This window comes from Lepidochelys kempii, chromosome 1 (genome assembly GCF_965140265.1).
Source record: "Lepidochelys kempii isolate rLepKem1 chromosome 1, rLepKem1.hap2, whole genome shotgun sequence".
NCBI classification, from domain to species: domain Eukaryota; kingdom Metazoa; phylum Chordata; order Testudines; family Cheloniidae; genus Lepidochelys; species Lepidochelys kempii.
Genome location: NC_133256.1, coordinates 118,395,931 through 118,418,962, shown reverse-complemented (window position 1 = coordinate 118,418,962; position 23,032 = coordinate 118,395,931). Strand labels below are relative to the sequence as shown.

Below are 23,032 nucleotides of genomic sequence, written 5' to 3'. Positions count from 1 at the left end.
CGAAGCAGTACTGGTACTGAGTAGAGGCGATTCCGGTACCGGGGAAATTTTCAGGTCCTTCAGAGCAAGGAACTGTTGAGGCTGTGGTGCCATTTGAGGTACCTGTGTGAAAGATGGTGCAGAGAATGGCGGCGGTACTAGGGGACCTTGTGGTACCAGTAGGAAAGGAGCCGACAGACAGCGTGCCAAGGACGGTGTGGCAATGTGCGGTGCAGTGTCTGTGCTATTCAACATAGGGCCAGCAGGTGGTGCTGTTGCCTTTTGTACTGCAGAGTCGCTCAATACCGAGCACTTTGTCTGTGCTGCCGGTGCCGAGGTGGAGGAGGCAGTCTTCTGCCTGTCCACCTTCTTAGAGCCTGCCCGCTTAGGGTCTGCAGCTGAGACGGTACCACCAGTACCAGAGGTCCCTGCTGACTCAAAGGTACTAAGCTGTGGGGCGGTTGGTACCAATGTAGTGGACAGAGTCAGGGAACATTTCCTCTTTCACATGGTCTTGGTAGGGTTAGTGTTATTTCTCCTCTTTCCAAGTACTTTAGGAGACACGTCCCTTCCGTGTGGTGTGGAGGAGAGGGGTCTGTCAGAAGCCACTTAGGGCGGCAGGAGAAGTTTGCTAGCCTGGGTCTGAGGCAGGACGGAGGGACTTCTCCAATAGGATAAGTTTCAGTTTAAGGTCCCTCGCTTTCCTAGTCCACGTCTTAAAATTGTGGACTGGCAACGGGTGGACTTCTGGGGCATATGAGTTTTCCCCAGAGACCAAACACATTGCAAGTGTCTGTCAGAAAGCGGAATTGCCTCACAACAGCAGAGGCAGCGCTTAAGGCCAAGTAACCCGGGCATTCTGAGGAAAAATAATGTCCCTTAAGGGGACAAAAGGAAAAAAAGTTGTTGGTGTGTTTTTTTAAATGCGGGAGAAAAAGAAATAAAAGGTTCTTAACCAACTAACCTAACTGCACTAAGCTACTTGACTAAACTAAATCTGAGGTTAAGCAGGTGCACACACTGCTGGAGCTCCGACTCAGACCACAGGAGGTTAAGAAGGAACAGGGCTGGGGGAGGAGCCGCACATCACTAGGTAATTGCCACTGCAGGTGCCAGGCGGGGAGAGCATATGTGCGCCACAGCCAGGTACTGCTGTCGAAATTCTCTGACTAGAGTTGCACGGTGCACAATCACCTAAAGTGGAGCACCCACAGGGACTCCACTCGAAGAAGAATTCTGGGTACCTACTTGCATTTCTGACACATCCACACTGCTACTTTTAGCAATGTTAGCATGGGTATATCTACCTGGGTTGCAATCACACCTTGGACTGCAGAAAGGGGAGATGTTTAATGCTTGAGCCCTGTGAAGGGCCCATTTGCACTACAAACTGGAAATATACTGTAACCATTTCAAGGGATAACAAAGTTGTAACTACAATCACCAATTTGGTTGTATTGGTTACATAAATGGGCCCTAGAAGAGAAAATTAAGTCTGAATTTCAAGAAAAAGTTTCTGAAAGTGAAACTTATTAGCCTGTTAGTTTAGTCTGCTTCACCCAAGGAAAGTGGTGAAAATCCCATCTTTTGTCATTTTTAAAATTAGACTGTACAAAACACTAAGGATGGGGTGCTCCACACTGGCCTAACTCAGTTGCTACTGAAGTCAATGGGAGTTTTTTATGGACTTTAATGGGAGCAGAATTTAGCTAACAGTGAGCACTTTTGAGGATCCCAGTGATGAGGTGGGGGGTCCTAATGGGTCCTCTGCATATATAACTATTATGAAAAATGTTTTAAAACTAAAGAATCAATAATAAATTATATAGAAATTTACATGCAAGAACATACTTTAATTGCCAGGGTTTCTTGAAAAGAAGAAATTTTCTCAGTTTTTTCATCCACACATTCTTGTAAGGAGTCCCTTTCTGTATCCAGCTCAGCAATAGTTTCTTTGAGAATATGGATTTCTTCTTGTTGTGAAACATTTTGTTTCAAAAAGTTATCTGCACATATAATCATAAAGGCCTCATTTTTATTAACTCAATTTAAAATAATTATTTTCCATTTCACATAGCTTGATACACTTCTAAACCACAAGAAAACATAACTAAGGCCCAGAACCAGCAAAGCACTGAAGCATGATGATGGGGACAGAAATAGTCCTACTAATGTCAATGGCACTACTCACATGCTGAAAGCCTGTGCTTGAGTGCTTTGCTGGATCAGGGCCTAAGTTACTAAAGACTCGATGCAAATTTACCCCTTTTTAGGGTGTTTTTTAATTGCAAATATTAAGACTATTAAGACAATAATTATAATAACTCAATAATGTAAATTGAAGTGCCTAGGAAATAGGTTTAAAACAGACCAAAGTAGAGTGCAAATTACAAAATGTAAAGCTGGGTATTATTAAACTTTCTTGTCCTTGTGCAAAACGTTGGTCTTCTCTGTTATGTTAAGAGAAAGACGTTTACTTAAGAGAGAAAGATCTATAAATGCTAATTATAAACCAAAAAAGGACATTGAGTATTCCACACAAGAGTATTCAGAATGAGTAACTAAAGAAAAATAACAAATTCATAATAAAATATCACGTAAATGCTGCAAAACACTTTTAGAAGGCTATAACTGAATTATATGACACTAAGGCAGGGGTGGGGAAACTGTTTGGCCTAAGGGCCACATTTGCATTGTGAAACTATATGGAGGACTGGGTAGGGAAGGCTGTGCCTCCCCAAACAGCCTGGCCCCTGCCCCCTATTTGCCCCCTCCCATTTCCTGCCCCCTGACTGCCCCCCTCAGAATCCCCGACCCATCCCCTGCTCCTTGTCCCCTGACTGCCCCGAGTCCTATCCACACCCCCGCCCCTACCCCCCCCAGGACCCCACCTCCTATCCAATCTCCCCCCTCCCCGCTCCCTGTCCCCTGACTGCCCCGACCCCTATCCACACAGCCACCCTCTGACAGCCCCCCCCAGGACTCCCATGCTTATCCAACCACTCCCTGCCCCCTGAATGCCCCCCCAGAACCTCCACCTCATCCAACTGCCCTCTGCTCCCTGACTGCTCCTGGGATCCCCTGCCCCTTATCCAACCCCCACCCACCCACCCCCGCTTCCCCACCCCCTTACCATGCTGCTCAGAGCAGCAGGAGCTCGCAGCCCCGCCGTCGGGCCAGAGCCAGCCACACTACCCAGCAGGAGCAGCAGGCCAGAGTGCTGGCAGCACAGCACGCTGAGGCTGTGGGAGAGGGGGGATAGCAGAGAGGGGCCAGAGGCTAGCTTCTCCGGCCAGGAGCTCAGGATGTGGCCCGTGGGCTATAGTTTGCCCACCTCTGCACTAAGGGTAAGTCTACACTGCACATGCGAGAATGCATCCCAGCAGATAGACAAATGCTACTCAAGTTAGTGCTCTAAAAATAGCAGTGTGGCCAGGGCAGCATGGGCTAGCTGCCCAAATACAGTTACACCAGACCCCCTGGGTATGTACTCAGGCGGCTAGCACAAACCACCTCCTGTGCTACTGTGTCCACACTATTATTTTTAGCGTGCTAACTAGAGCAGAGCTAGCATGTGTCTCTCTATTAGTGCTGGAAAGCACACTCACAGCTGCAGTGCAGCTACACACATACATACATACTCTACGTAAAGCAAACCTAGATCATGCTCTATCTATAACTTGTAAGAGATTACCAAAAGTTTTAGTAGTTAAGAAATAACTAATGAAATGTTCTTGACACAACGAATGCCTACATGCATATGTATTACACACAAGGCAACTACATTTAAAAGAAAAGTATTGAGGCTGCAAAGTCAAGAACTCAATACTCCTTGGGGAATTCTGCGCCAAAAAATGCAAAATTCTGCACCAAAAAATGCAAAATTCTGCATATTTTGTCAAAATAATGCAATATAATCACACCAGTTCCACTTATTTTGTTAATTTATTTAAATTACCATACAGAAAAAAAAATCACAATAAGTGTTCAGCATTTCCTAAACACATGAAAGTTAAGTTACAAATACTTGGTAACCAAGACCCTGTATTCCAGTTATAATCCTGGATTTTCATTTAAATTAGATTACTTTTATTTTGGTGTTCTGTAAAGTAGAATGTCGTTTTAAATTGCTCAGACTTCCACACAAGAAAGTCATACAGTTTTGCTAATCATTGTCCTGCATTTTTTTAAATGGATAAGTAAAATAGATCCTGAGCTGCAATCTAACCCCATTGTGCCTCTCTGGCAAAGGAAAAAGCAAGAAAGCACTTTGACCTTCCTAGCTGAGGATTCCATTCCTGTCATTTAAAATAAGTCTCCTTTACACCACTCTGGAAAGGTAAAGGAGCCTTAACTGACTAAGAATGGAAACAATGGGAACATTAGCAGCCAGCCTGTTTAGTTGTTACATTTCTGCTCTGCCTCAGGGATAGAGGCTGCTTCACACAGCCCTACATCTTCAAACCCAGGATGCAGCAACAGCGAGGAGAGGGACAGAGTGAGTCTCTCTCACTCATTCGCATGCAGGCAGGTGCCCAGCCCCACCCCCTAAACATCTCTCCATGGATGCATGGCCAGCATCCCTCCACTCCCCTGCGGTCATCTGCTCTCTGCTGCCAGCTCTCCCAGCAGATGCACCTGGGCTGCTGCGGAAGGAGCGTGTGTTCCCCACAGATTTCTTTGCTGTCCCATTTTTCTACAGGGGAACCAAGAAATCTGCAGAAGGTATGAATTCTGTACCCCCCGCAAGGTGCAGAATTCCCCCAGGAGTAACTCAAAAGTTATGACAGACCAGAATTAAGGTTGCCTGTGCTACTTTAGTTCAGTCTCCTTATGCATACATATCATCATACATCCTTTAGTTATATTATCACAGTTTTTCCACTGCCTCATTCAGCGTACAGAATAAGGGACGCTCACTCAGTGAGCTGCTATTTAATATTTGTTTTCTCCTTATTGAACATGTGCCGCCAAGACTGAATTACTCATCAATTCTGCAAATCAGGCTCCAGGGTCTCAAGTTTGGCACCCAGAAAATGAGGAACAAACAATTAGTGACCACTTTTAAAAGATGTGGTTTATTGGCTTTCCTAGCATCACACAGGAACTGTGTGGCAGAGGCAGGGACAGAATCCACTTCCCCATGGCAGCATTCAGCTGCCTTAACCATGAGACCACCCTTTCTGCAATCCCCTACCTCATTCATCCACACCTTCCAACAGGAGGGAACCAAATGGTTTGGGGGTGGCATGATAATTATACATGATTCAGGCTTTCACCTGTAGGTCATCAGTACAAATCCACCCTCAGTCATTAGTTTATCCCTGGATGCCTTTGAGGAGCAGTGGGCACTGTCACGGGTTCTCTGCTCAGTGTCCACTTCTGAATCCCTGATTCTTTACCTCTCACCTCACTCCTGCTCCTGTTTTTTCATTTGTTACCCCAACTACTTTCTTGTAGCCTGGACTTAGTGGTTCCCACCCTCAATTGAGGGGGTGGGCCCTTATTTTTGGGTGATCCTAGATCTGCCTGCCCCAGTGGTACAAACAGTATACAACTTCCAAGGGGTACTTCCAAGGGGTGCAACTATGGAGCCTATTTCAAATCCCTTGTTAAGTCACGCCTCTGAGTAGAGTTCCTCTGGGCAGTGTCCACTGACTCCTTAAGATGCCTCTGAGGAGCAGTGGGTGCTGTCAGGAGTTCTCTGAGCTGTCTCCCATTCCGGTTCCCTAATTTTTAGCCTTTGACCTTCACTCCTGTCCCTGTTTTTTTCCATCTGTTGTCCCCAGAATTTATTTGTGGCCTGGGTCCCTCTTGGTTGAGGGTTTTTAGCTTTGGGCACCTGAGGTCCCCTATCTCCCAGGGACCACAACAGGTACACATAAGCAACTGAAAACAAAATTTCATATAACAGAAAACGTTGGGCAATTTTAACTGTAGGTTTTGCCATCTATAATAAATTTTCTTTTCTTTTTGCAAACTGCTGCATTTTACTTTGGTGAGTGCAGATGATGTTGACTGTGATCTAGAAAGTAGTTATCCAGTGCTATATAACTGGACTCTAGTTTAGTCAAATGCCCCGCCATTCCTGTACCCATCTCTTTTACTCCTGTCTTTAGCATATTGCTCTGTACTGCATTTGAAAATTTATTGTGACTACTTACATCCTTAATTAAAGGAACAGTCCTAGGAAGTGCTATCTCAGCACCTTGCAGGATTGGGAGCTCCAGTTTGTTAAGCGAATATTACTGATGAGCCCAAACAAATCAAATGGGTAACAAAACTTATTGTTCAACTAATAGTATGAGCAGTTTATCAGGAACAACTTCATTGATAACCATCTTAATTATGCTGGTCTGAGATAGGGAGAAAACTCCTTCTAAAAACAGAAAATAAGTTGTTTGCTTTTTGTCGATGAAAGAAAAAAAAAAGGTTTTTGATGTACCCATAAGCTTTCCTCTAGCCATAAAATATAAGACTATTTTAATTTTGAATTTCTGGTGACAAATTAATTGTTTTTCTTTTGTACTACTAGAACACTTAAAATAGTATAAAATAAAATAGTTGAGTAAACATTACTTTTTATATAACATAGAAGAAGTGAGGGAGAGAAAGCAATACTACCATTAATTTTAGCTAAATATCTAACTCACCAATTTTTTCATCCAAAACCATAATTTTCTCCTGGGTAAGTTGTAATTCATATTTTTTTTTAGCAAGATGTCGCTGTGTCTCTGAAAGACTCTGTTCTGTCTTTTCATTTAATAAGCTGTAGAAGTATTAAGAGTGACAGCTTTAATGCAAACATTTTATATTAAAATGGCTTTTCTCACATTCTGTAATGTCACCACAACTGCCAAAGTTAAGTAAATCAGCATTTCTTCAGATATTTCAAGTAATCTCGGATAGTGCACCAACGTTTATCTTAGTCTATCTTTAATTGTGAAGGCTGGTCCATTCCTGAGAAGAATCCCACAAAATTAGCGGGGTTTTGAGAGAACGGACAGCTCCAAGGATTAAAATGAAATAAAGCTTTTAATCAACTATCAACTCTCTATTAGAGTTCTTTGAGGGGGTCAACAAACATGTGGACAAGGGGGATCCAGTGGACATAGTGTACTTAGATTTCCAGAAAGCCTTTGACAAAGTCCCTCACCAAAGGCTCTTATGTAAATTAAGTTGTCATGGTATAAGAGGGAAGATCCTTTCATGGACTGAGAACTGGTTAAAAGACAGGGAACAAAGGGTAGGAATAAATGGTAAATTTTCAGAATGGAAAGGGGTAACTAGTGGTATACCCCAAGGGTCAGTCCTAGGACCAATCCTATTCAATTTATTCATAAATGATCTGGAGAAAGGCGTAAATAGTGAGGTGGCAAAGTTTGCAGATGACATTAAACTGCTCAAGATAGTTAAGACCAAAGCAGACTGTGAAGAACTTCAAAAAGATCTCACAAAACTAAGCGATTGGGTAACAAAATGGCAAATGAAATTTAATGTGGATAAACGTAAAGTGATGCACATTGGAAAAAATAACCCCAACTATATGTACAATATGATGGGGACTAATTTAGCTACAGCTAATCAGGAGAAAGATCTTGGAGTCATCGTGGATAGCTCTCTGAAGACGTTCATGCAGTGTGCAGCGGCAGTCAAAAAAGCAAATGGGATGTTAGGAATCATTAAAAAAGGGATAGAGAATAAGATGGAGAATATCTTATTGCCCTTTTATAAGGTACGCCCACATCTTGAATACGGTGTACAGATATGGTCCCCCTCATCTCAAAAAAGATATACTGGAATTAGAAAAGATTCAGAAAAGGGCAACTAAAATGATTAGGGTTATGGAACAGGTCCCATATATGAGGAGAGATTAAAGAGGTTAGGACTTTTCAGCTTGGAAAAGAGGAGACTAAGGGGGGATACGATAGAGGTATTTAAAATCATGAGTGGTGTGGAGAAAGTGAATAAGGAAAAGTTATTTAATTGTTCCCACAATATAAGAACTAGGGGCCACCAAATGAAATTAATGGGTAGCAGGTTTAAAAAAAATACAAGGAAGTTCTTCTTCACTCAGCTCACAGTCAACCTGTGGAACTCCTTGCCTGAGGAGGTTGTGAAAGCTAGGACTATAACAGGGTTTAAAAGAGAACTGGATAAATTCATGGAGGTTAAGTCCATTAATGGCTATTATCCAGGATGGGTAAGGAATGGTGTCCCTAGCCTCTGTTTGTTAGAGGGTGGAGATGGATGGCAGGAGAGAGATCACTTGATCATTACCTGTTAGGTTCACTCCCTCTGGGGCACCTGGCATTGGCCACTGTCGGCAGACAGGATACTGGGCTGGATGGACCTTTGGTCTGACCCAGTACGGCCATTCTTATGTTCTTAGAAAATGCCTAAGACTGGGATGGGCAAAGTTACAAACTGTTATAAATCATGACTGAGATGCACTGATAGAGCTAGATAGCGAAGCTTATACCTGCTCATACTGTGCTTTGGAACTGGAAAGAGCTATTAGTGCTACTTTGGAGGTATGAGAACAATCTTAAAATAATTGAAATTAAAATAAAGAACACAGATTTTTTTTGATGGTGCTCATGAAGATGAGAGACTAACAGGAAGTAGCAGTTTCTCAGATAATATAGGCCTACATCTTAATGTAGGCCACATCTTAAAAGAGAGAGTATTGTGGGCCAGCCCCACTCGCATTCACAATTCTGTGGAGCAGCTCCCCTGTCCATTACAGACCTACTTATAACAGTGCAACATTCACATGGCAACAACAGCAGTTACTTGTAAGTAACAGTAGACATGTATTTGAAGTATGTTTAAGGGAATTAGATTTTTTACCATCTTGGAAAAGAATCACAATATCTTTCCTCCTGTATATGCTTCTGTGCCACCTTGTCCTCTTCTTCCCCACTTCTCTGCACATGCTTCCCTTTTGTTGATCATTCTCCCTTGCCACTTGGTTCCCCTCTTCCTCCTGCACATGCTGCCTAACTTGCCTTCTTCCCTGTAGTCCTCTCGTGAGGATGGCTCATGGCTCTTGTCCCACTAGTGGCTCTTGGTAGTGGCTAGAAGTTCCAGCCAGGCTGGTAGCTCCAGTCCTTGAAAGAAGCTCCAATATCATTTCCTCCTCTTGGAGCCTCTCTCAAGGACAGAGAGAGGGAAGCTTGAGAAGGCTGACAACCTGGCTATTACATGAAATGTATGTTTGTTTCTGTATTTACTTCAATTTATAGAAGTAAACAAAGGTCTTAAAGGAGTTATGCTGCTGACTCAACAATATCCAACAAAATGTAACCCTTAAACACGCCTAGAAAAATCCCTAACCCCACAAACCTCAATCCCCATAAAATTTCACCTTTTGCAAAAGCCAGAGAAAATAGATATGCCTTGCAGCATGCTCTGAAGGTCAACAAACCTAGGCTATATCAGACCAAGGTGAAGACTGGGGAAGGGAGGAGAGCAGATTAGAAATCTGAGGGCCCCTCATGAGAGCACTCTGTCACAAGCTCCTTCTCCTTTAAATAAACAGAATAGCTTTGAAAAAAACAGTGGATATATGCTTATTTTTATAATTGCAGTAGTTTTTATGTATATGCTTTTATTTACCTTAGTGAAGCACACTCTGCTTTTTGTCTGCTGAGCTCACTTTCTGAATCCAGTGCCCTTCTTGCCAATATTTTCATCTCCATTTCCACAGAATCTATGGTCTCTTTCATCAGTGCTATCTTTGATATTTGTTCCAAACGTTCACCGTCAAGCTATAGGAGTAAAATGACTAAACATTAAGAACTGCAGAAAAAAACAGTTATTAACTTTCTTGTAACTGTTGTTCTTCAAGATGTGTTGCTCATGTCCATTCCATTTAGGTGTGTATACAAGCGCGTGCATGACAGCTGGAATATTTCCCCCTAATAGTATCCATAGGGTTGGCCTGGACACCCACTGTGGTCGCACCTTCATGGCACTCGATATAACGCCCTGCCAAACCACCACCCTCTCAGTTTCTTCCTGCCGGCTACTCTGATAGAGGGGTAGGAGGGTGGATATTGGAATGGACATGAGCAACACATCTCAAAGAACAACGGTTATGAGAAGGTGAGTAACTGTTGTTCTTGGAGATGTGTTGCTTATGTCAATGCCAATTAGGTGATTCCCAAGCCTAAATTTGGAGGCGTGGCGGAGCTTAAATGTTCACTGACCGCAGCTCCGCTTACTAAAGGCTGCATTGTATCTGGCCTGCTGGGTAATGGCATAATGCGATATGAATGTATGAACAGAGGTTCACATTGCCGCTCTGCATGTTTCCTGGGTTGGAACATGTGCCAGGAACGCTGCTGACGAAGCCTGTGCCCTGGTGGAGTGTGCTGTGAGCGGAGGGGCAGGTACCTTCACCAGGTCGTGGCATGCCCAGATGGAGGACATGATCCATGACAAAATCCTTTGGGAGGAGACTGAAAGCCCTTTCATTCTGTCTGCTACCGCGATGAACAACTGAATGGACTTCCGGAACGATTTGGTTCACTCAATGCCCAGCGAACATCTAGTGAGTGAAGTCTTTGTTCCCTGCTGCTTATGTGCAGCTTAGGATCAGAAACGAGGAGAAAAATGTCCTGGTTGACATGAAACCGGGAGACAACCTTAAGGAGGAATGCTGGCTGGGGTCTGAGCTGAACCATGTCCTTGTGGAACACAGTGTAAGGAGGCTCTGATGTTAAGGCCTTCAGCTCAGACACCCTTCTGGCTGAGGTTATAGCTACCAGAATCACACACTTGTACAAAAGGTAGAGCAGAGAGCATGTTGCCAGCGGTTCCAAGGGTAGCCCCGTCAGTCTGGAAAGAACCAGATTGAGGTCCCAGGCCGGTACCAGCTGTCGGACGTGCGGATATAGCCTGTCGAGACCTTTCAGGAAACAATTGATCATAGGGTTGGCAAAGACTGACCAGCCCTTTCCACCTGGATGGAAGGCAGAGATGGCAGCCAAATGAACATTTATTGACGACATGGACAGCCCCTGCTGCTTAAGATGGAGAAGGTAGTCCAGTATAAGGGAAATAGACAAGAGCGTCAGAGACAGATAGCGTTGCACTGACCAGACTAAAAATCTCTTCCATTTGGCCAAGTAGGTAGCCCTGGTGGAGAGTTTCCTATTGCCAAGGAAGACTTCTGTGACCGGGTCTGAACAGGAGAGCTCCATCGGGTTCAGCCATGGAGCTACCACACCGTGAGTTGCAATGACTTGAGGTTCAGATGCTGGAGACAGCCATGATTTTGAGTTATCAAGTCTGGGAAGAGGGGCAAGGTGATTAGGGCTTCCACGGACATTTCCAGGAGAGATGTGTACCAATGTTGATGGGGCCAGGCTGGGGCTATCAACGTAGGCCTTGTCCCTCTGAACTTTGAGGAGCACCTTGTGAATGAGCAGGAAGGGAGTAAATGCGTAGAGGACATGGTGCCCCCAAGGAAGGTGGAATGCGTCCGTGATGGAGCCTGGGCTGCGATTCAGGAAGAAGCAAAAAACTGCTGGCACTTCCTGTTGCATCACGAACAGGTCTATCTGGGGAAACCCCCACGGTTATAAGATAGAGTTCATGACGTTCAGGTGCAGGGACCACTCGTGGCCGTGGAATGACCTGCTGAGATAGTCCGCCAACTCATTCTGTACCCCAGGAACATACAATGCTTCCAGGTGTATCGAATGTGCTACACAGAAGTCCCACAGCTTGAGGGCTTCTTGGCAAAGGGCAGAGGAGCGTGCACCCCCTTGTTTGTTTATATAAAACATCACTGTGCTGTTGTCCATCATTACCGACACACATTTCCCTTCCAAATGAGCTTGGAAGGTCTGGTATGCTAGGTGGAACACGCTCAGTTCTCTGACATTAATGTGGAGAGCAAGTTCTGCCTGGGACCAGAGACCTTGAGTCTTGAGGTCTCCCTGATGTGCACCCCATCCCAAGACCAACGCACCCGTCACTAGTAAGAGGGCTAGCTGAGGCTCAGTGAAGGGGACTCCTGCACACACTACCTGTGGGTCGAGCCACCACAGGAGGGAGTCCAGGACTGGGTGAGGTAGAGGGATGACCCTGTCCAACTTGTCCCTCACCGGCCGATACAATGAGGCTAGCCATGATTGGAGCAGCCGGAGTCTGAGCCTGGCGTGTTGCACTACGTATGTACAATTAGCCATATATTCCAGGAGATTCAGGCAATTCCTTGCTGTGGTGGTAGGGAACCGTTGATTTTCCCACGTTCAGAAGAAGGCCCAGTTCGTCGAATGTCATTTTTATGAAGTCAACTTGTGCCTCCACTTGAAGCCTGGAGCGGCCCTTGATCAGCAAGTCGTCGAGGTACAGAAACACCTGTACTTGCCACCTGCACAGGAATGCAGCCATAACTGTCATGCATTTGGTAAACACTTGAGGTGTCAATGACAGGCTGAACGAAGACTGTGAACTGGTAATGGGTATGGTTGATCACAAACCTGAGGTACCGTCTGTGGGACGATGTGATTGCTATGTGAAAGTGTGCATCCTTCAAGTTGAGGGCGGCATACCAGTTCCCTGGATCCAAGGAAGGGGTAATGGAGGCCAAAGAGACATGCGAAACTTCAGTTTCTTCATGAATCTGTTGAGATTTCACAGGTCTAGGATGGGACCGAGGCCACCTTCGGCTTTTGGTATTAGGAGATAACAGGAATAGAAGCCCTTGCCCTTCAGCTCCTGAGGAACCCCATCCACTGCCCCCAGCGATAGGAGCGATTGCATGTCCTATAAGAGGAGTTGCTCGTGAGAAGGGTTCCTGAAGAGGGATGAGGAAGGGGGGGTGGAACGGTGGGAGGGCAGAGAATTGGAGGGAGTATCCCCTCTCTATTGTGCGGAGCACCCAACGGTCCGATGTGATACGGGACCACGCAGGGTAGAAAGGGGATAGTTGGGACAAAACAGTAAGGCGGGATGGATCCAGTCTTTGTACTGGTGCGCCTTTCTCATTCGTGCCTTCAAAAGGCCTGCTTCTGGCTTGATGAAGGTTTCAACTGGCCAGAGCCTTGACCAGACGAGGGGTGTGATCTCTTCCTGGAGTTCCTATTCCTCCACCACGAGCTCTCCTGCCTATTCTGCGGCTGGTAAAACTTTGGCGGGGGCTGCAGTCTAAAAATGTTTCCACTGCATGGCGGAAGTGTGGATCCCAAGGGACTTTAAGGTGGCCCTGAAGTCCTTCAAGCTGTGTAGCCGAGAGTCAGTCTTTTCTGAAAACAGGGCCAGACCCTCAAACGGGAGGTCCTGGATTGTCTGATAAACTTCATAAGGGAGGCCAGACCTGCAGCCAGGAACTCCTCCTCACAGCCACCCCAGTCGCCATAGTGCGGGAAGCTGCATATGCTGCGTGTAAGGATGCTTGTAGGGAAGTGCGGGAAATCAGCTTGCGCTCCTCCACTAGTGCAGAGAATTCTGCGCATGAGTGCAGGAGCAGGAACTCTGCAAACATTGCCATCACTCCTCAGGTATTCAAATTATACCTGCTGACCATGACTTGCTGGTTCGCGATGCGGAGCTGCAATGCCCCACCTCCCCAACTACCTTGAGTACACCTTCCTCCAGAAAAGGCCCAATTTTTTGGCCTCTCAATTTTTTGGGGAGGGCCCAAGGTAGCCCTGGTGCTCGCACTGGTTGGCCACATCCACTGCCAGGGAATCCGGCAGGGGTTGCGTATAAAGATGTTAAAACCCCTTGGAGGGGACAAAATACCTCTGCTCATATCTCTTACCGGTAGGAGGCAAATAGGCCGGGGTCCGACACAGGGTCTTAGTGACTTCACCGATAGTCCTTATCAGTGGTAGCGCAATACGGGATGGCCCACGAGGGGAAAGGATATCTACCATAGGGTTGGCATCCTCCACCACTTCCTCTGTCTTGATGTTAAGGTTCTGGGCCACCTGTCTCAGCAGCTGTTGTAGAACCTGGCTGTCCTCCAAGGCTGGGGCAGTTGATGTGCCAACCACTGCATCATCCAGGGAGGAAGAGGACAAGAAACTGACCTGAACCAGAGCCTGATCTCTGCCCTTGGCCCCTCTGGGGTCCCAAAGAGTGAAGATCTCTGGTGCTGAAGCCGACAGGAAGGTTCCTGGAGCCAAAAGTGTTGGTGCCAGCACCTCAGATGGTATCAGTGCTGGAACCGTCAATGCCAGTACTGTGATCGGCTGCGTTACCGTTGATGTCCCTGGTGCTGAAGGTGTCTGCGGCAGCCCAAAGGATGCTGAGACTACCAACACCGACCTGGATCTACCCCTGGCTCTGGTGATGGGCCACTGAGGTAGGGCTTGCCACTGACTCGGCCATGGTGCCAGGTAGGGCTGATGGTTTCTGCGGGACCGGGACCTCCTGCTCCTACTGGAGCGCGATGACTCTGCTTCCGACTCCGAAGTCTCTAACTGGGACAACCACAGAGGTGCGAAGCCCCTTGGCACTGGGATCGATACCGAGGGCTGGGAGACCAATGCGTCTCCTCCACATGAGCGGCAGGTGCCAGAGGGCGGTGCGCAGGGGATGGTGCACGTTGACCCATAATCCCCAGCTTGGCCACTGATTGCACCAGGGCCCGAACCATTGCCAGCGACCTCTCCCACCATAATCACCAAGAGACCTGAGACAGCTTCAAACACCTCCGCTGTGGAGGGGAGCTCGAGGTCTTCATTGTGGCAGGTCAGCAAGTGATGGGGGTCTGGACACAACTGAACCCCAACTGGGACAGGAGTCAACAAAACCTGTGGCGGTTAGGCACCAGATGGGGGCCTTCCATCTGCCGGGTCCTTAGGCCTGGTTGGGGAAAGACCTCTGTCAGGTTTCCTCTTCTTCTGAGGTACCGGAGATTGTGACCGGAGCCTCACGAAGGTCTGTGGCATGGTTCTGTGCGTGGAGCTCTGGCAGTGCTGAGGGTCTCTGGAAGAGTGCTGCCTCGGCACCGGCTTGCGGGTGCCGGCGCACTGCACACAGAAGAGGAGGTGCTTGGGGCTGGCTCCAGCGCGCTGGGGTCTGACTGGGGTCGAAGAGCTGCCTCTGTGAGTAAAATATGGAAGCGCTGATCCTGGTCTTTTAGGGTCCAAAGACGGAACCCTCTGCAAATTTTGCAGCGGTCCCTGAGATGACCCTCACCAAGACACTTCAAGCATGAAGCAGGCAGAACACTTCTGGGAAGGCCTGCCAGTGTCTATACACACCTTCAAGCCTGGGGACCGAAGCTTGTCCCAGTGCCAGGGGATCGCAAAGGAAACTTAAGAAACTACCACTAGCTACAACTGTGTACAACGGAGACAAAGGACACTGCCAGGAAAACGTGCTTGCCAAGACAAGAGCTATGGGATGTTCCAGCTAGCCATCACTGGCAGTAAGAAGGAACTGAGTAGGTGGCAGGTTGGCAGGGCCCTATATTGAGCACCAAGAAGGCGAGATCCCAGGGGGTGCCCAGCCCGACCCTACTGATACCGCTAGAGGAAAAGTCTTCAGGCTGTCATGCACGCAGCGCGCGCACATCTAATTGGAATTGACATTAGCAATTACTCTAAGAAGAATATATCTTATATAGAATATTTCTTCTGCTAGTTCAATTTCTACCCTGATTTGTACTGTAAATCTTTTATTTGAAAGGCAGATCTCCATACCATCTGTGCTCAGGGCCCGATTCAAAGTCCACTGATCAATAGAAAGAAATTGGAGTGTGCGTTTCATCTTTCTTGTAGTATATCTATGTACCTGAAACAGAGCAGCACTGGCAAAACTATACTATTTGCCGAAGACCAATCATAGAAACAAAGTGTGAGTTACTGGGTCATATCTTTCAGCTCTAGTAGTAGGTTGCCCCGCTAGTGGAAGTCTTGGTTTGGTGCTTATGCCCAACCATAAAAGTCATATGGTGCCTAACAGAGTTAAAAATCACAGAGTTGGATGATACAGCAAAAGGTATTGTAACATGATGATGATAATGAGTGAAAGAATCACAGTGCAATAAAATCACTGCATCAAAAATGCAAGACATAGCTCTCTCCTGAGCAAAGACACCCAGATAGGTTACTGTAGAGCATAACGCTCCAATTTAAGTCTTATCTCTGGAGTTCCCTCAGTTCTGGAGTCCAGAAACAAAAAGTAAGTCCAGAATCTCAATTTGGATTCCCTGCAAACCAACATTAAAATCAGATCACTTCAAAAATATGACAGCTTGATTAGTAAAAGGTTTCAACTTAATATTCAAAGAAATCACCTGCTATAATCTATTTAAAGATTTAACACTGTAAGAAAAAAAAAAACTATAAAAATTCTCCACCTTCTTCTCTCTCCTAGTTTACTGATTCACTAAGTTACTCTGATCAATGGTCAAACCATTTGAGAGCAAATCAATAGGACTCCTGTACATTCAGCAACCTTCCCAACATTAAAATGACAAGACCCGAATATTGAAGTACCAATCTCCATATTTATCAGGTGAGTTGCAGAAAAAAAAGGGTGTCCATTAACCACGGGGATTCCCAAGAGAATGCAGAGTATGGAACAACTATTTAAACTTGTAAATCAGGGCTTAAATTCTCAACAATTATTTCCCGGAGCTCCCTCCCCCACCAACAGGGCTCCTACGGGTCTGAAGCCCCAAGCCACAAGGCTTTTGCAGGTTTGAAAATATTTACCAGGGCTCTGCTCCAGTGGGCTCTGGATGAATTTAAGCCCTGCTTGTAAGTAAATGTTCAGTTAATTGGTATATTAGAATCTCACTTTCAGAGCAATACAAGCTTCCATTACATTCTTCAATGTGGATGCACTCCAGTTTTTACTTCAAACACTATAATCTCTGAAACAATATATTTAATATGTACATTTCCTTTATTAATGCTTTTCTTTTATAAATTAAGGGCTCAATCCAGCAAACGCTTTACTCATCTGATCAAATCGACTTAAATGGGACTATTCAGACATGTACAGTTACTGACATGTGCCTTTAGCAAAGCAGGCCCTAAAACTATACCCACAGATCTTTAGCCACAAATGTCACCTTTATGACATTAATAACAATTCTATATGTAAACAAGACATATTTTCCTTACATCTTGAACTGTTGATTCCAGCTCTTCAATTCTCTGTTCCAGGTGAGCCCTCTCATTAAATGCAGTCTCCTGGGCAATCTGTTTCAAACAACAAAAAATGCATACAAAACGTTACTTTTAAAGTTCATTGCATACATTTAGTTTAACTACATATTTATTAGAATGGATACCACATTACAATCTTAACTATACATTAATGCTATAACAAGCTGGGATAAAAATCAAACCTTTAACCTCTCCCTGAGGCTATCTCGTTCTGTGGTCATCCTTCGGAAGTCAGAAAGAGCTGTATCCCTTTCTGTCTCCACACGCCTCAAGATAGCCTGGGCTGTCACAGTCGTTTTAGGAGTCTTGGGGGATTTGATAACATCTCGGCGAAGTCGGGATATTTCTTCCTGTGCCTGTTATTGTTAAACACATGTGAAATGTGAAACAGATACTTTAATGCACTATGGACTACATATTTTACAAATAAGGCTGGTAAAAAAATTCCCATCAAAACTAACAGAAAATTGGATTTTTCACTGAATGGTTTTGCAAAAAAAGAGTCTGCTTTCTGCAGAAAATTGAGATTTTTTTCATTGAAAAACTAAGCACCTGAACATTCCGATGATGCATCACCTACTCTCGTCAAGAAAGACTATGGTGCATTATGGGAGATATAGTCTGACCAGGAAACTTGGCCTATAGAAGAGAACAGAAGCATGAGGCACCAAAACTACAACTCCCATAAAATGCTGCAGTGGCATGTCCAAATCAAACTATTTCAATTTTGGATTTTTCAAAAAGTCAACATTTTCAAAAAAAATTCTGACCAACTTTAATCACAAGACATGTGACTAGTGATATAAGTGCACCTCAGCAACATTGTGGGTAATGAGGTCAAAGTCTGAATGCAATGACTCATGTATGTATTCTTCGATTCAGGAAAGCAGCCCTATTCAGGGCAGCATTTATGAATGAGCTTAAATTGAAGTCAAGGGGACTTAAACACTTGCCTAAGTGCCATCCCAAAAAGGGATAAACTTCAACCATAGAATCTTCCAGGGTAGATGAGACCTGAATTTCTAATGCAAGAACAAGACTAAAATATTTTTTTCCTTTAAAGTGTTGCAAATATTTTTCCACTGTCTTTCACACTCCCGTGAATACAATTACCCGATCATAAAGAATGACGATTTTGTCTCTCTCAGCTGTTAGAACCTTGATGTTACCCTGAATTTCTGCCATGTGGCGCTCATATTTTTCCAGCATTGACTTCAGTTCTTCACGTTCTCTGAATATTTTCATAACTTCTGGATCTGAACTCATTCCCTTAAAGAATGTCAAAAAAGTTTAATGATGAGAAACAAATTTGTACACATTTCCTAGTACTTTAGGTTTTGAAAGTACTACTATACACACACACAAAGAAGAAAGCCCAGCACTGAACAGATTGAACACAGTCAAAACTAGATGCATATACATTTTATCAATATTATATACTAAATAAAAACATTAAACGGAAATTGGAAATCTCTTTCATATGCAAAAACTCAGTCTCTTATCAATCTGACTCAGTAGTCTCTACTCACTTTATATCATGGAACTAAAGGGTTTGATTCACCTTGTTTTGAGTTACTAATTGCCTAACTATTACAAAACTATTTTTATTAAACACCTTAGGAAGTATTTAAATGTAATCACAGTAAGCCTTAAGACATGTTTAAGGAGGTGTAAATCTAGAACCCTTAAGGCAGTGCTTAGCTACGTGTGAATTGCCTGAGCTTGCCATCCATTTTCATAACTAATAGATTATTTTATTACTGAACATGGATTTGGAGCCAAGTCCTGTGTTAGGGATTTCAGTACAAAATAAATGAATGACTACTATACTATAATATATTCCAAGCTTACCTGCATAGGCGAAGAATGTTTTGAAATGCTGTTACGAGTGGGGCTGTGCTTAGGACTTGAAGATGTGGATGTGTTTCGAAACATCTTCCTCAAATTCTCAGCTTCACTTTTATAATAATCTCTGTCCTCCTCCAATGTCTTGATAAAGGTATCAAGTCTTGAAGGAGACTTCCCTAGTGTTTTTTCAGATTCTGTTTCTAAAATAACCTTTTAAGTGCCAAAATGAAAAATGTGTTCATTGAAATATAAGATTTTAAAATGTAATGCACTTATATTTCAACACAAAGTGGATAAACACTCTTCAAATATTAAAGTGAAGTAACTGCTTGTGGATATTTGCACTTTCACATTTTGAAACACTTTCCCCAAGTACAAGTATGTAATTCTACACAGTTGATCTAACAGGCTGTTCAGTTATTTAGTTTCTTCCATCTTTTCTCTTAACTACTTTTCTTTTTACAAGAGTTCTCCTTGAAACTTTTAGCATCTTAAATATAACAAAGATTGTGTACTTAGATGGCAACTTGAGAAGGCTTCCTGCTTAAAAGGTAATCCTGAGCTAAATAAACACCAAGACAAAATGGGGAAATGATGATTAATCCTTGATACATTACCACCAAGTTAACAGGAAGCACCATTAAACTACTGACTTATATAGCAGTGTCTAATTATTATATTATAACTAGGGCTGTTGAGTATTAAAAAAATTGCAATTAATCACGCGATTAAAAAAATTAATCACGATTAAACAATACCATTTATTTAAATATTTTGGATGTTTTCTACATTTTCATATATATTGATTTCATTTGCAACACAGAATACAAAGTGTACAGTGCTCATTTTATATTTATTTCTGGATTACATATATTTGCACTGTAAAAAACAAAATAGTATTTTTCAATTCACCTAATACAAGTACTGTAGTGCAATCTCTTTATCATTAAAGTTGAACTTACAAATGTAGAATTATGTACAAAAAATAGCTGCATTCACAAATAAAACAATGTAAAACTTTAGAGCCTACAAGTCTACTCAGTCCTATATCTTGTTCAGCCAATCGCTCAGACAAACAAGTTTGTTTACATTTGCAGGAGATAATGCTGCCCGCTTCTTGTTCACAATGTCACCTGAAAGTGAGAACAGGCATTCACATGGTACTGTTGTAGCCGGCGTCGCAAGATATTTACATGCCAGATGTGCTAAAGATTCATATGTTCCTTCATGCTTCAATCATCATTCCAGAGGACATGCATCCATGCTGATGACAGGTTCTGCTCGACAACAATCCAAAGCAGTGCAGACTGATGCACGTTCATTTTGATCCTCTGAGTCAGATGCCACCAGCAGAAGGTTGATTTTCTTTTTTGGTAGTTTGGGTTCTGTAGTTTCCTCATTGGAGTGTTGATCTTTTAAGACTTCTGAAAGCATGCTCCACACCTCATCCCTCCCAAATTTTGGAAGGCACTTCTTAAAACTTGGGTCGGTTAGAAATCTCACATTGGTACCTTCTTTGCGTTTCGTCAAATCTGTAGCAAAAGTGTTCTTAAAATGAACATGTGCTGAGTCGTTTCAGAGTAACAGCCGTGTTAGTCTGTATTCGCAAAAAGAAAAGGAGTGCTTGTGGCTCCAGCACAAATCCAGGTTTTCTCACCCCCCCACCCCCATACACACACAAACTCACTCTCCTGCTGGTAATAGCTCATCCAAAGTGACCACTCTCCCTACAATGTGCATGGCAATCAAGGTGGGCCATGTCATCATGTGCTAGCAATGCCCCTCTGCCATTTACATTGGTCAAACTGGACAGTCTCTACGTGAAAGAATAAATGGACACGAATCAGATGTCAAGAATTATAACATTCATAAACCAGTCGGAGAACACTTCAATCTCTCTGGTCACGCAATCACAGACATGAAGGTCGCTATCTTAAAACAAAAAAACTTCAAATCCAGACTCCAGCGAGAAACGGCTGAATTGGAATTCATTTGCAAATTGGATACTATTAATTTAGGCTTAAATAGAGACTGGGAGTGGCTAAGTCATTATGCAAGGTAGCCTATTTCCCCTTGTTTTTTCCTACCCCCCCCAGACGTTCTGGTTAAACTTGGATTTAAACTTGGAGAGTGGTCAGTTTGGATGAGCTATTGCCAGCAGGAGAGTGAGTTTGTGTGTGTGTGTGTGTGTCCGTCCGTCCCCGGGAAAAAAGGGGGGGGGGTGAGAAAGCCCGGATTTGTGCTGGACATGGCCCACCTTGATTACCATGCACATTGTAGGGAGAGTGGTCACTTTGGATGAGCTATTACCAGCAGGATAGTGAGTTTGTGTGTGTGTTTTTTGGAGGGGGGTGAGAGAACTTGGATTTGTGCAGGAAATGGCCCAACTTGATTATCATGCACATTGTGTAGAGAGTTGTCACTTTGGATGGGCTATTACCAGCAGGAGAGTGAGTTTGTGGGGGGGGGGGGGGTGGAGGGTGAGAAAACCTGGATTTGTGCTGGAAATGGCCCAACTTGATGATCACTTTAGATAAGCTATTACCAGCAGGACAGTGGGGTGGGAGGAGGTATTGTTTCATGTTCTCTGTGTGTATATAAAGTCTGCTGCAGTTTCCACGGTATGCATCCGATGAAGTGAGCTGTAGCTCACGAAAGCTCATGCTCAAATAAATTGGTTAGTCTCTAAGGTGCCACAAGTACTCCTTTTCTTTATGTGCTGAGTCATCATCCGATACTATTACAACATGAAATATATGGCAGAATGTGGGTAAAACAGAGCCAGAGACACAGTTCTCCTCCAAGGAGTTCAGTCACAAATTTAATTAACACATTTTTTTAAACAATCATCATCAGCATGGAAGCATGTCCTCTGGAATGGTAGACAAAATATGAAGGGGCATACCTGGCATGTAAATGTTTAGCATATCTGGCATGTAAATATCTTGCAATGCCAGCTACAAAAGTCCCATGTAAACGCCTGTTCTCACTTTCTGGTGACATTGTAAATAAAGAGTGGGCATCATGATCTCCCATAAATGTAAACAAACTTGTTTGCCTTAGCGATTGGCTGAACAATAAGTAGGACTGAGCGGACTTGTAGGCTTTAAAGTTTTGCATTGTTTTGTTTTTGAGTGCAGTTATATAACAAACAAACAAAACTGACATTTGTAAGTTGCACTTTCAGGACAAAGAGATTGTACTACAGTACTTGTACAAGGTGAACTGAAAAATACTATTTCTTTTGTTTATAATTTTTACAGAGCAAATATTTGTAATTAAAAATATAATATAAAGTGATCACTGTTCACTGTGTATTCTATGTTGTAATAGAAATAAATATATTTTAAAATGTAGAAAAACATCCAAAAATATTTAATAAATGTCACTTGGTACTCTATTGTTTAACAGTGTGATTAAAACTGCGATTAATCACAATTAATTTTTTTAATTAATCACGCACGTTAACTGTGATTAATCAACAACCCTAATTATTACTACTACTAGGAAAAACATGAGGCTATCCTGTCTGGTGTGGGTAATGGATGGTGAATTTTGAGGATGGTAGTAAACTGGAGTGTAGGTAACTATGTTAATTAAAGGTCATCTGCAAAGAAAAAAACGATGTGGGTTTTTTTATTTTTGTTTTTTTATGATGCGTAAAGAAGATCTACCCATATTTTTCTGCTTGTTTTTTTACTTTAAAAATGCCAGGAATGTTAAGTAACATCTTCCACATCTTCCCTAGTATTGAGGGGGAACTCTTCAGAGGTCTCAGAAGTGGATTGCGGGAGTTGGGTGGGAGTGTCAAGCCTTTATTTGAGCAGGCAGAGGTGCTGAGTCTTTAACAATGATATCTTTTCTCCCAAGTATTTCTAATGAATTTAATTTAAATAGATGTTAAACTGAATAAGAATCACTTTCTCTTTCACTCAAGTTTGACCCGATTAGAGTCCTAATAGGTTTATATTACATCAAGTTCGCCAGTCATCCACAGAATGTTTCAGGAAAAACAGGATAGACAAAACCTGATTTTCGAATGGAAAAGAAACAAAGCA

General features: G+C 43.5%; 1 protein-coding gene across 8 annotated transcripts in view; it reads right to left on the bottom strand.

Moving 5' to 3' along the window:
* The window catches only part of TSGA10 (testis specific 10), a 203,583-nt gene that overhangs the window by 165,758 nt on the left and 14,793 nt on the right, over positions 1-23,032 (bottom strand). For 7 of the 8 annotated variants that reach the window (XR_012159883.1, XM_073352435.1, XM_073352444.1 and 4 more), the window contains 7 exons: positions 18,978-19,184; positions 18,240-18,395; positions 17,309-17,482; positions 17,082-17,159; positions 9,601-9,752; positions 6,633-6,748; positions 1,831-1,985 (listed from right to left, as the gene is read on the bottom strand). Coding sequence is in view for 7 of the 8 variants with exons in the window: in XM_073352435.1 (XP_073208536.1) it covers positions 1,831-1,985; positions 6,633-6,748; positions 9,601-9,752; positions 17,082-17,159; positions 17,309-17,482; positions 18,240-18,395; positions 18,978-19,184 (1,038 nt within the window). In the remaining variant the exon portion in view is untranslated. The remainder of the gene's footprint in view (positions 1-1,830; positions 1,986-6,632; positions 6,749-9,600; positions 9,753-17,081; positions 17,160-17,308; positions 17,483-18,239; positions 18,396-18,977; positions 19,185-23,032) is intronic. The other variant, XM_073352463.1, reaches the window with a different exon arrangement.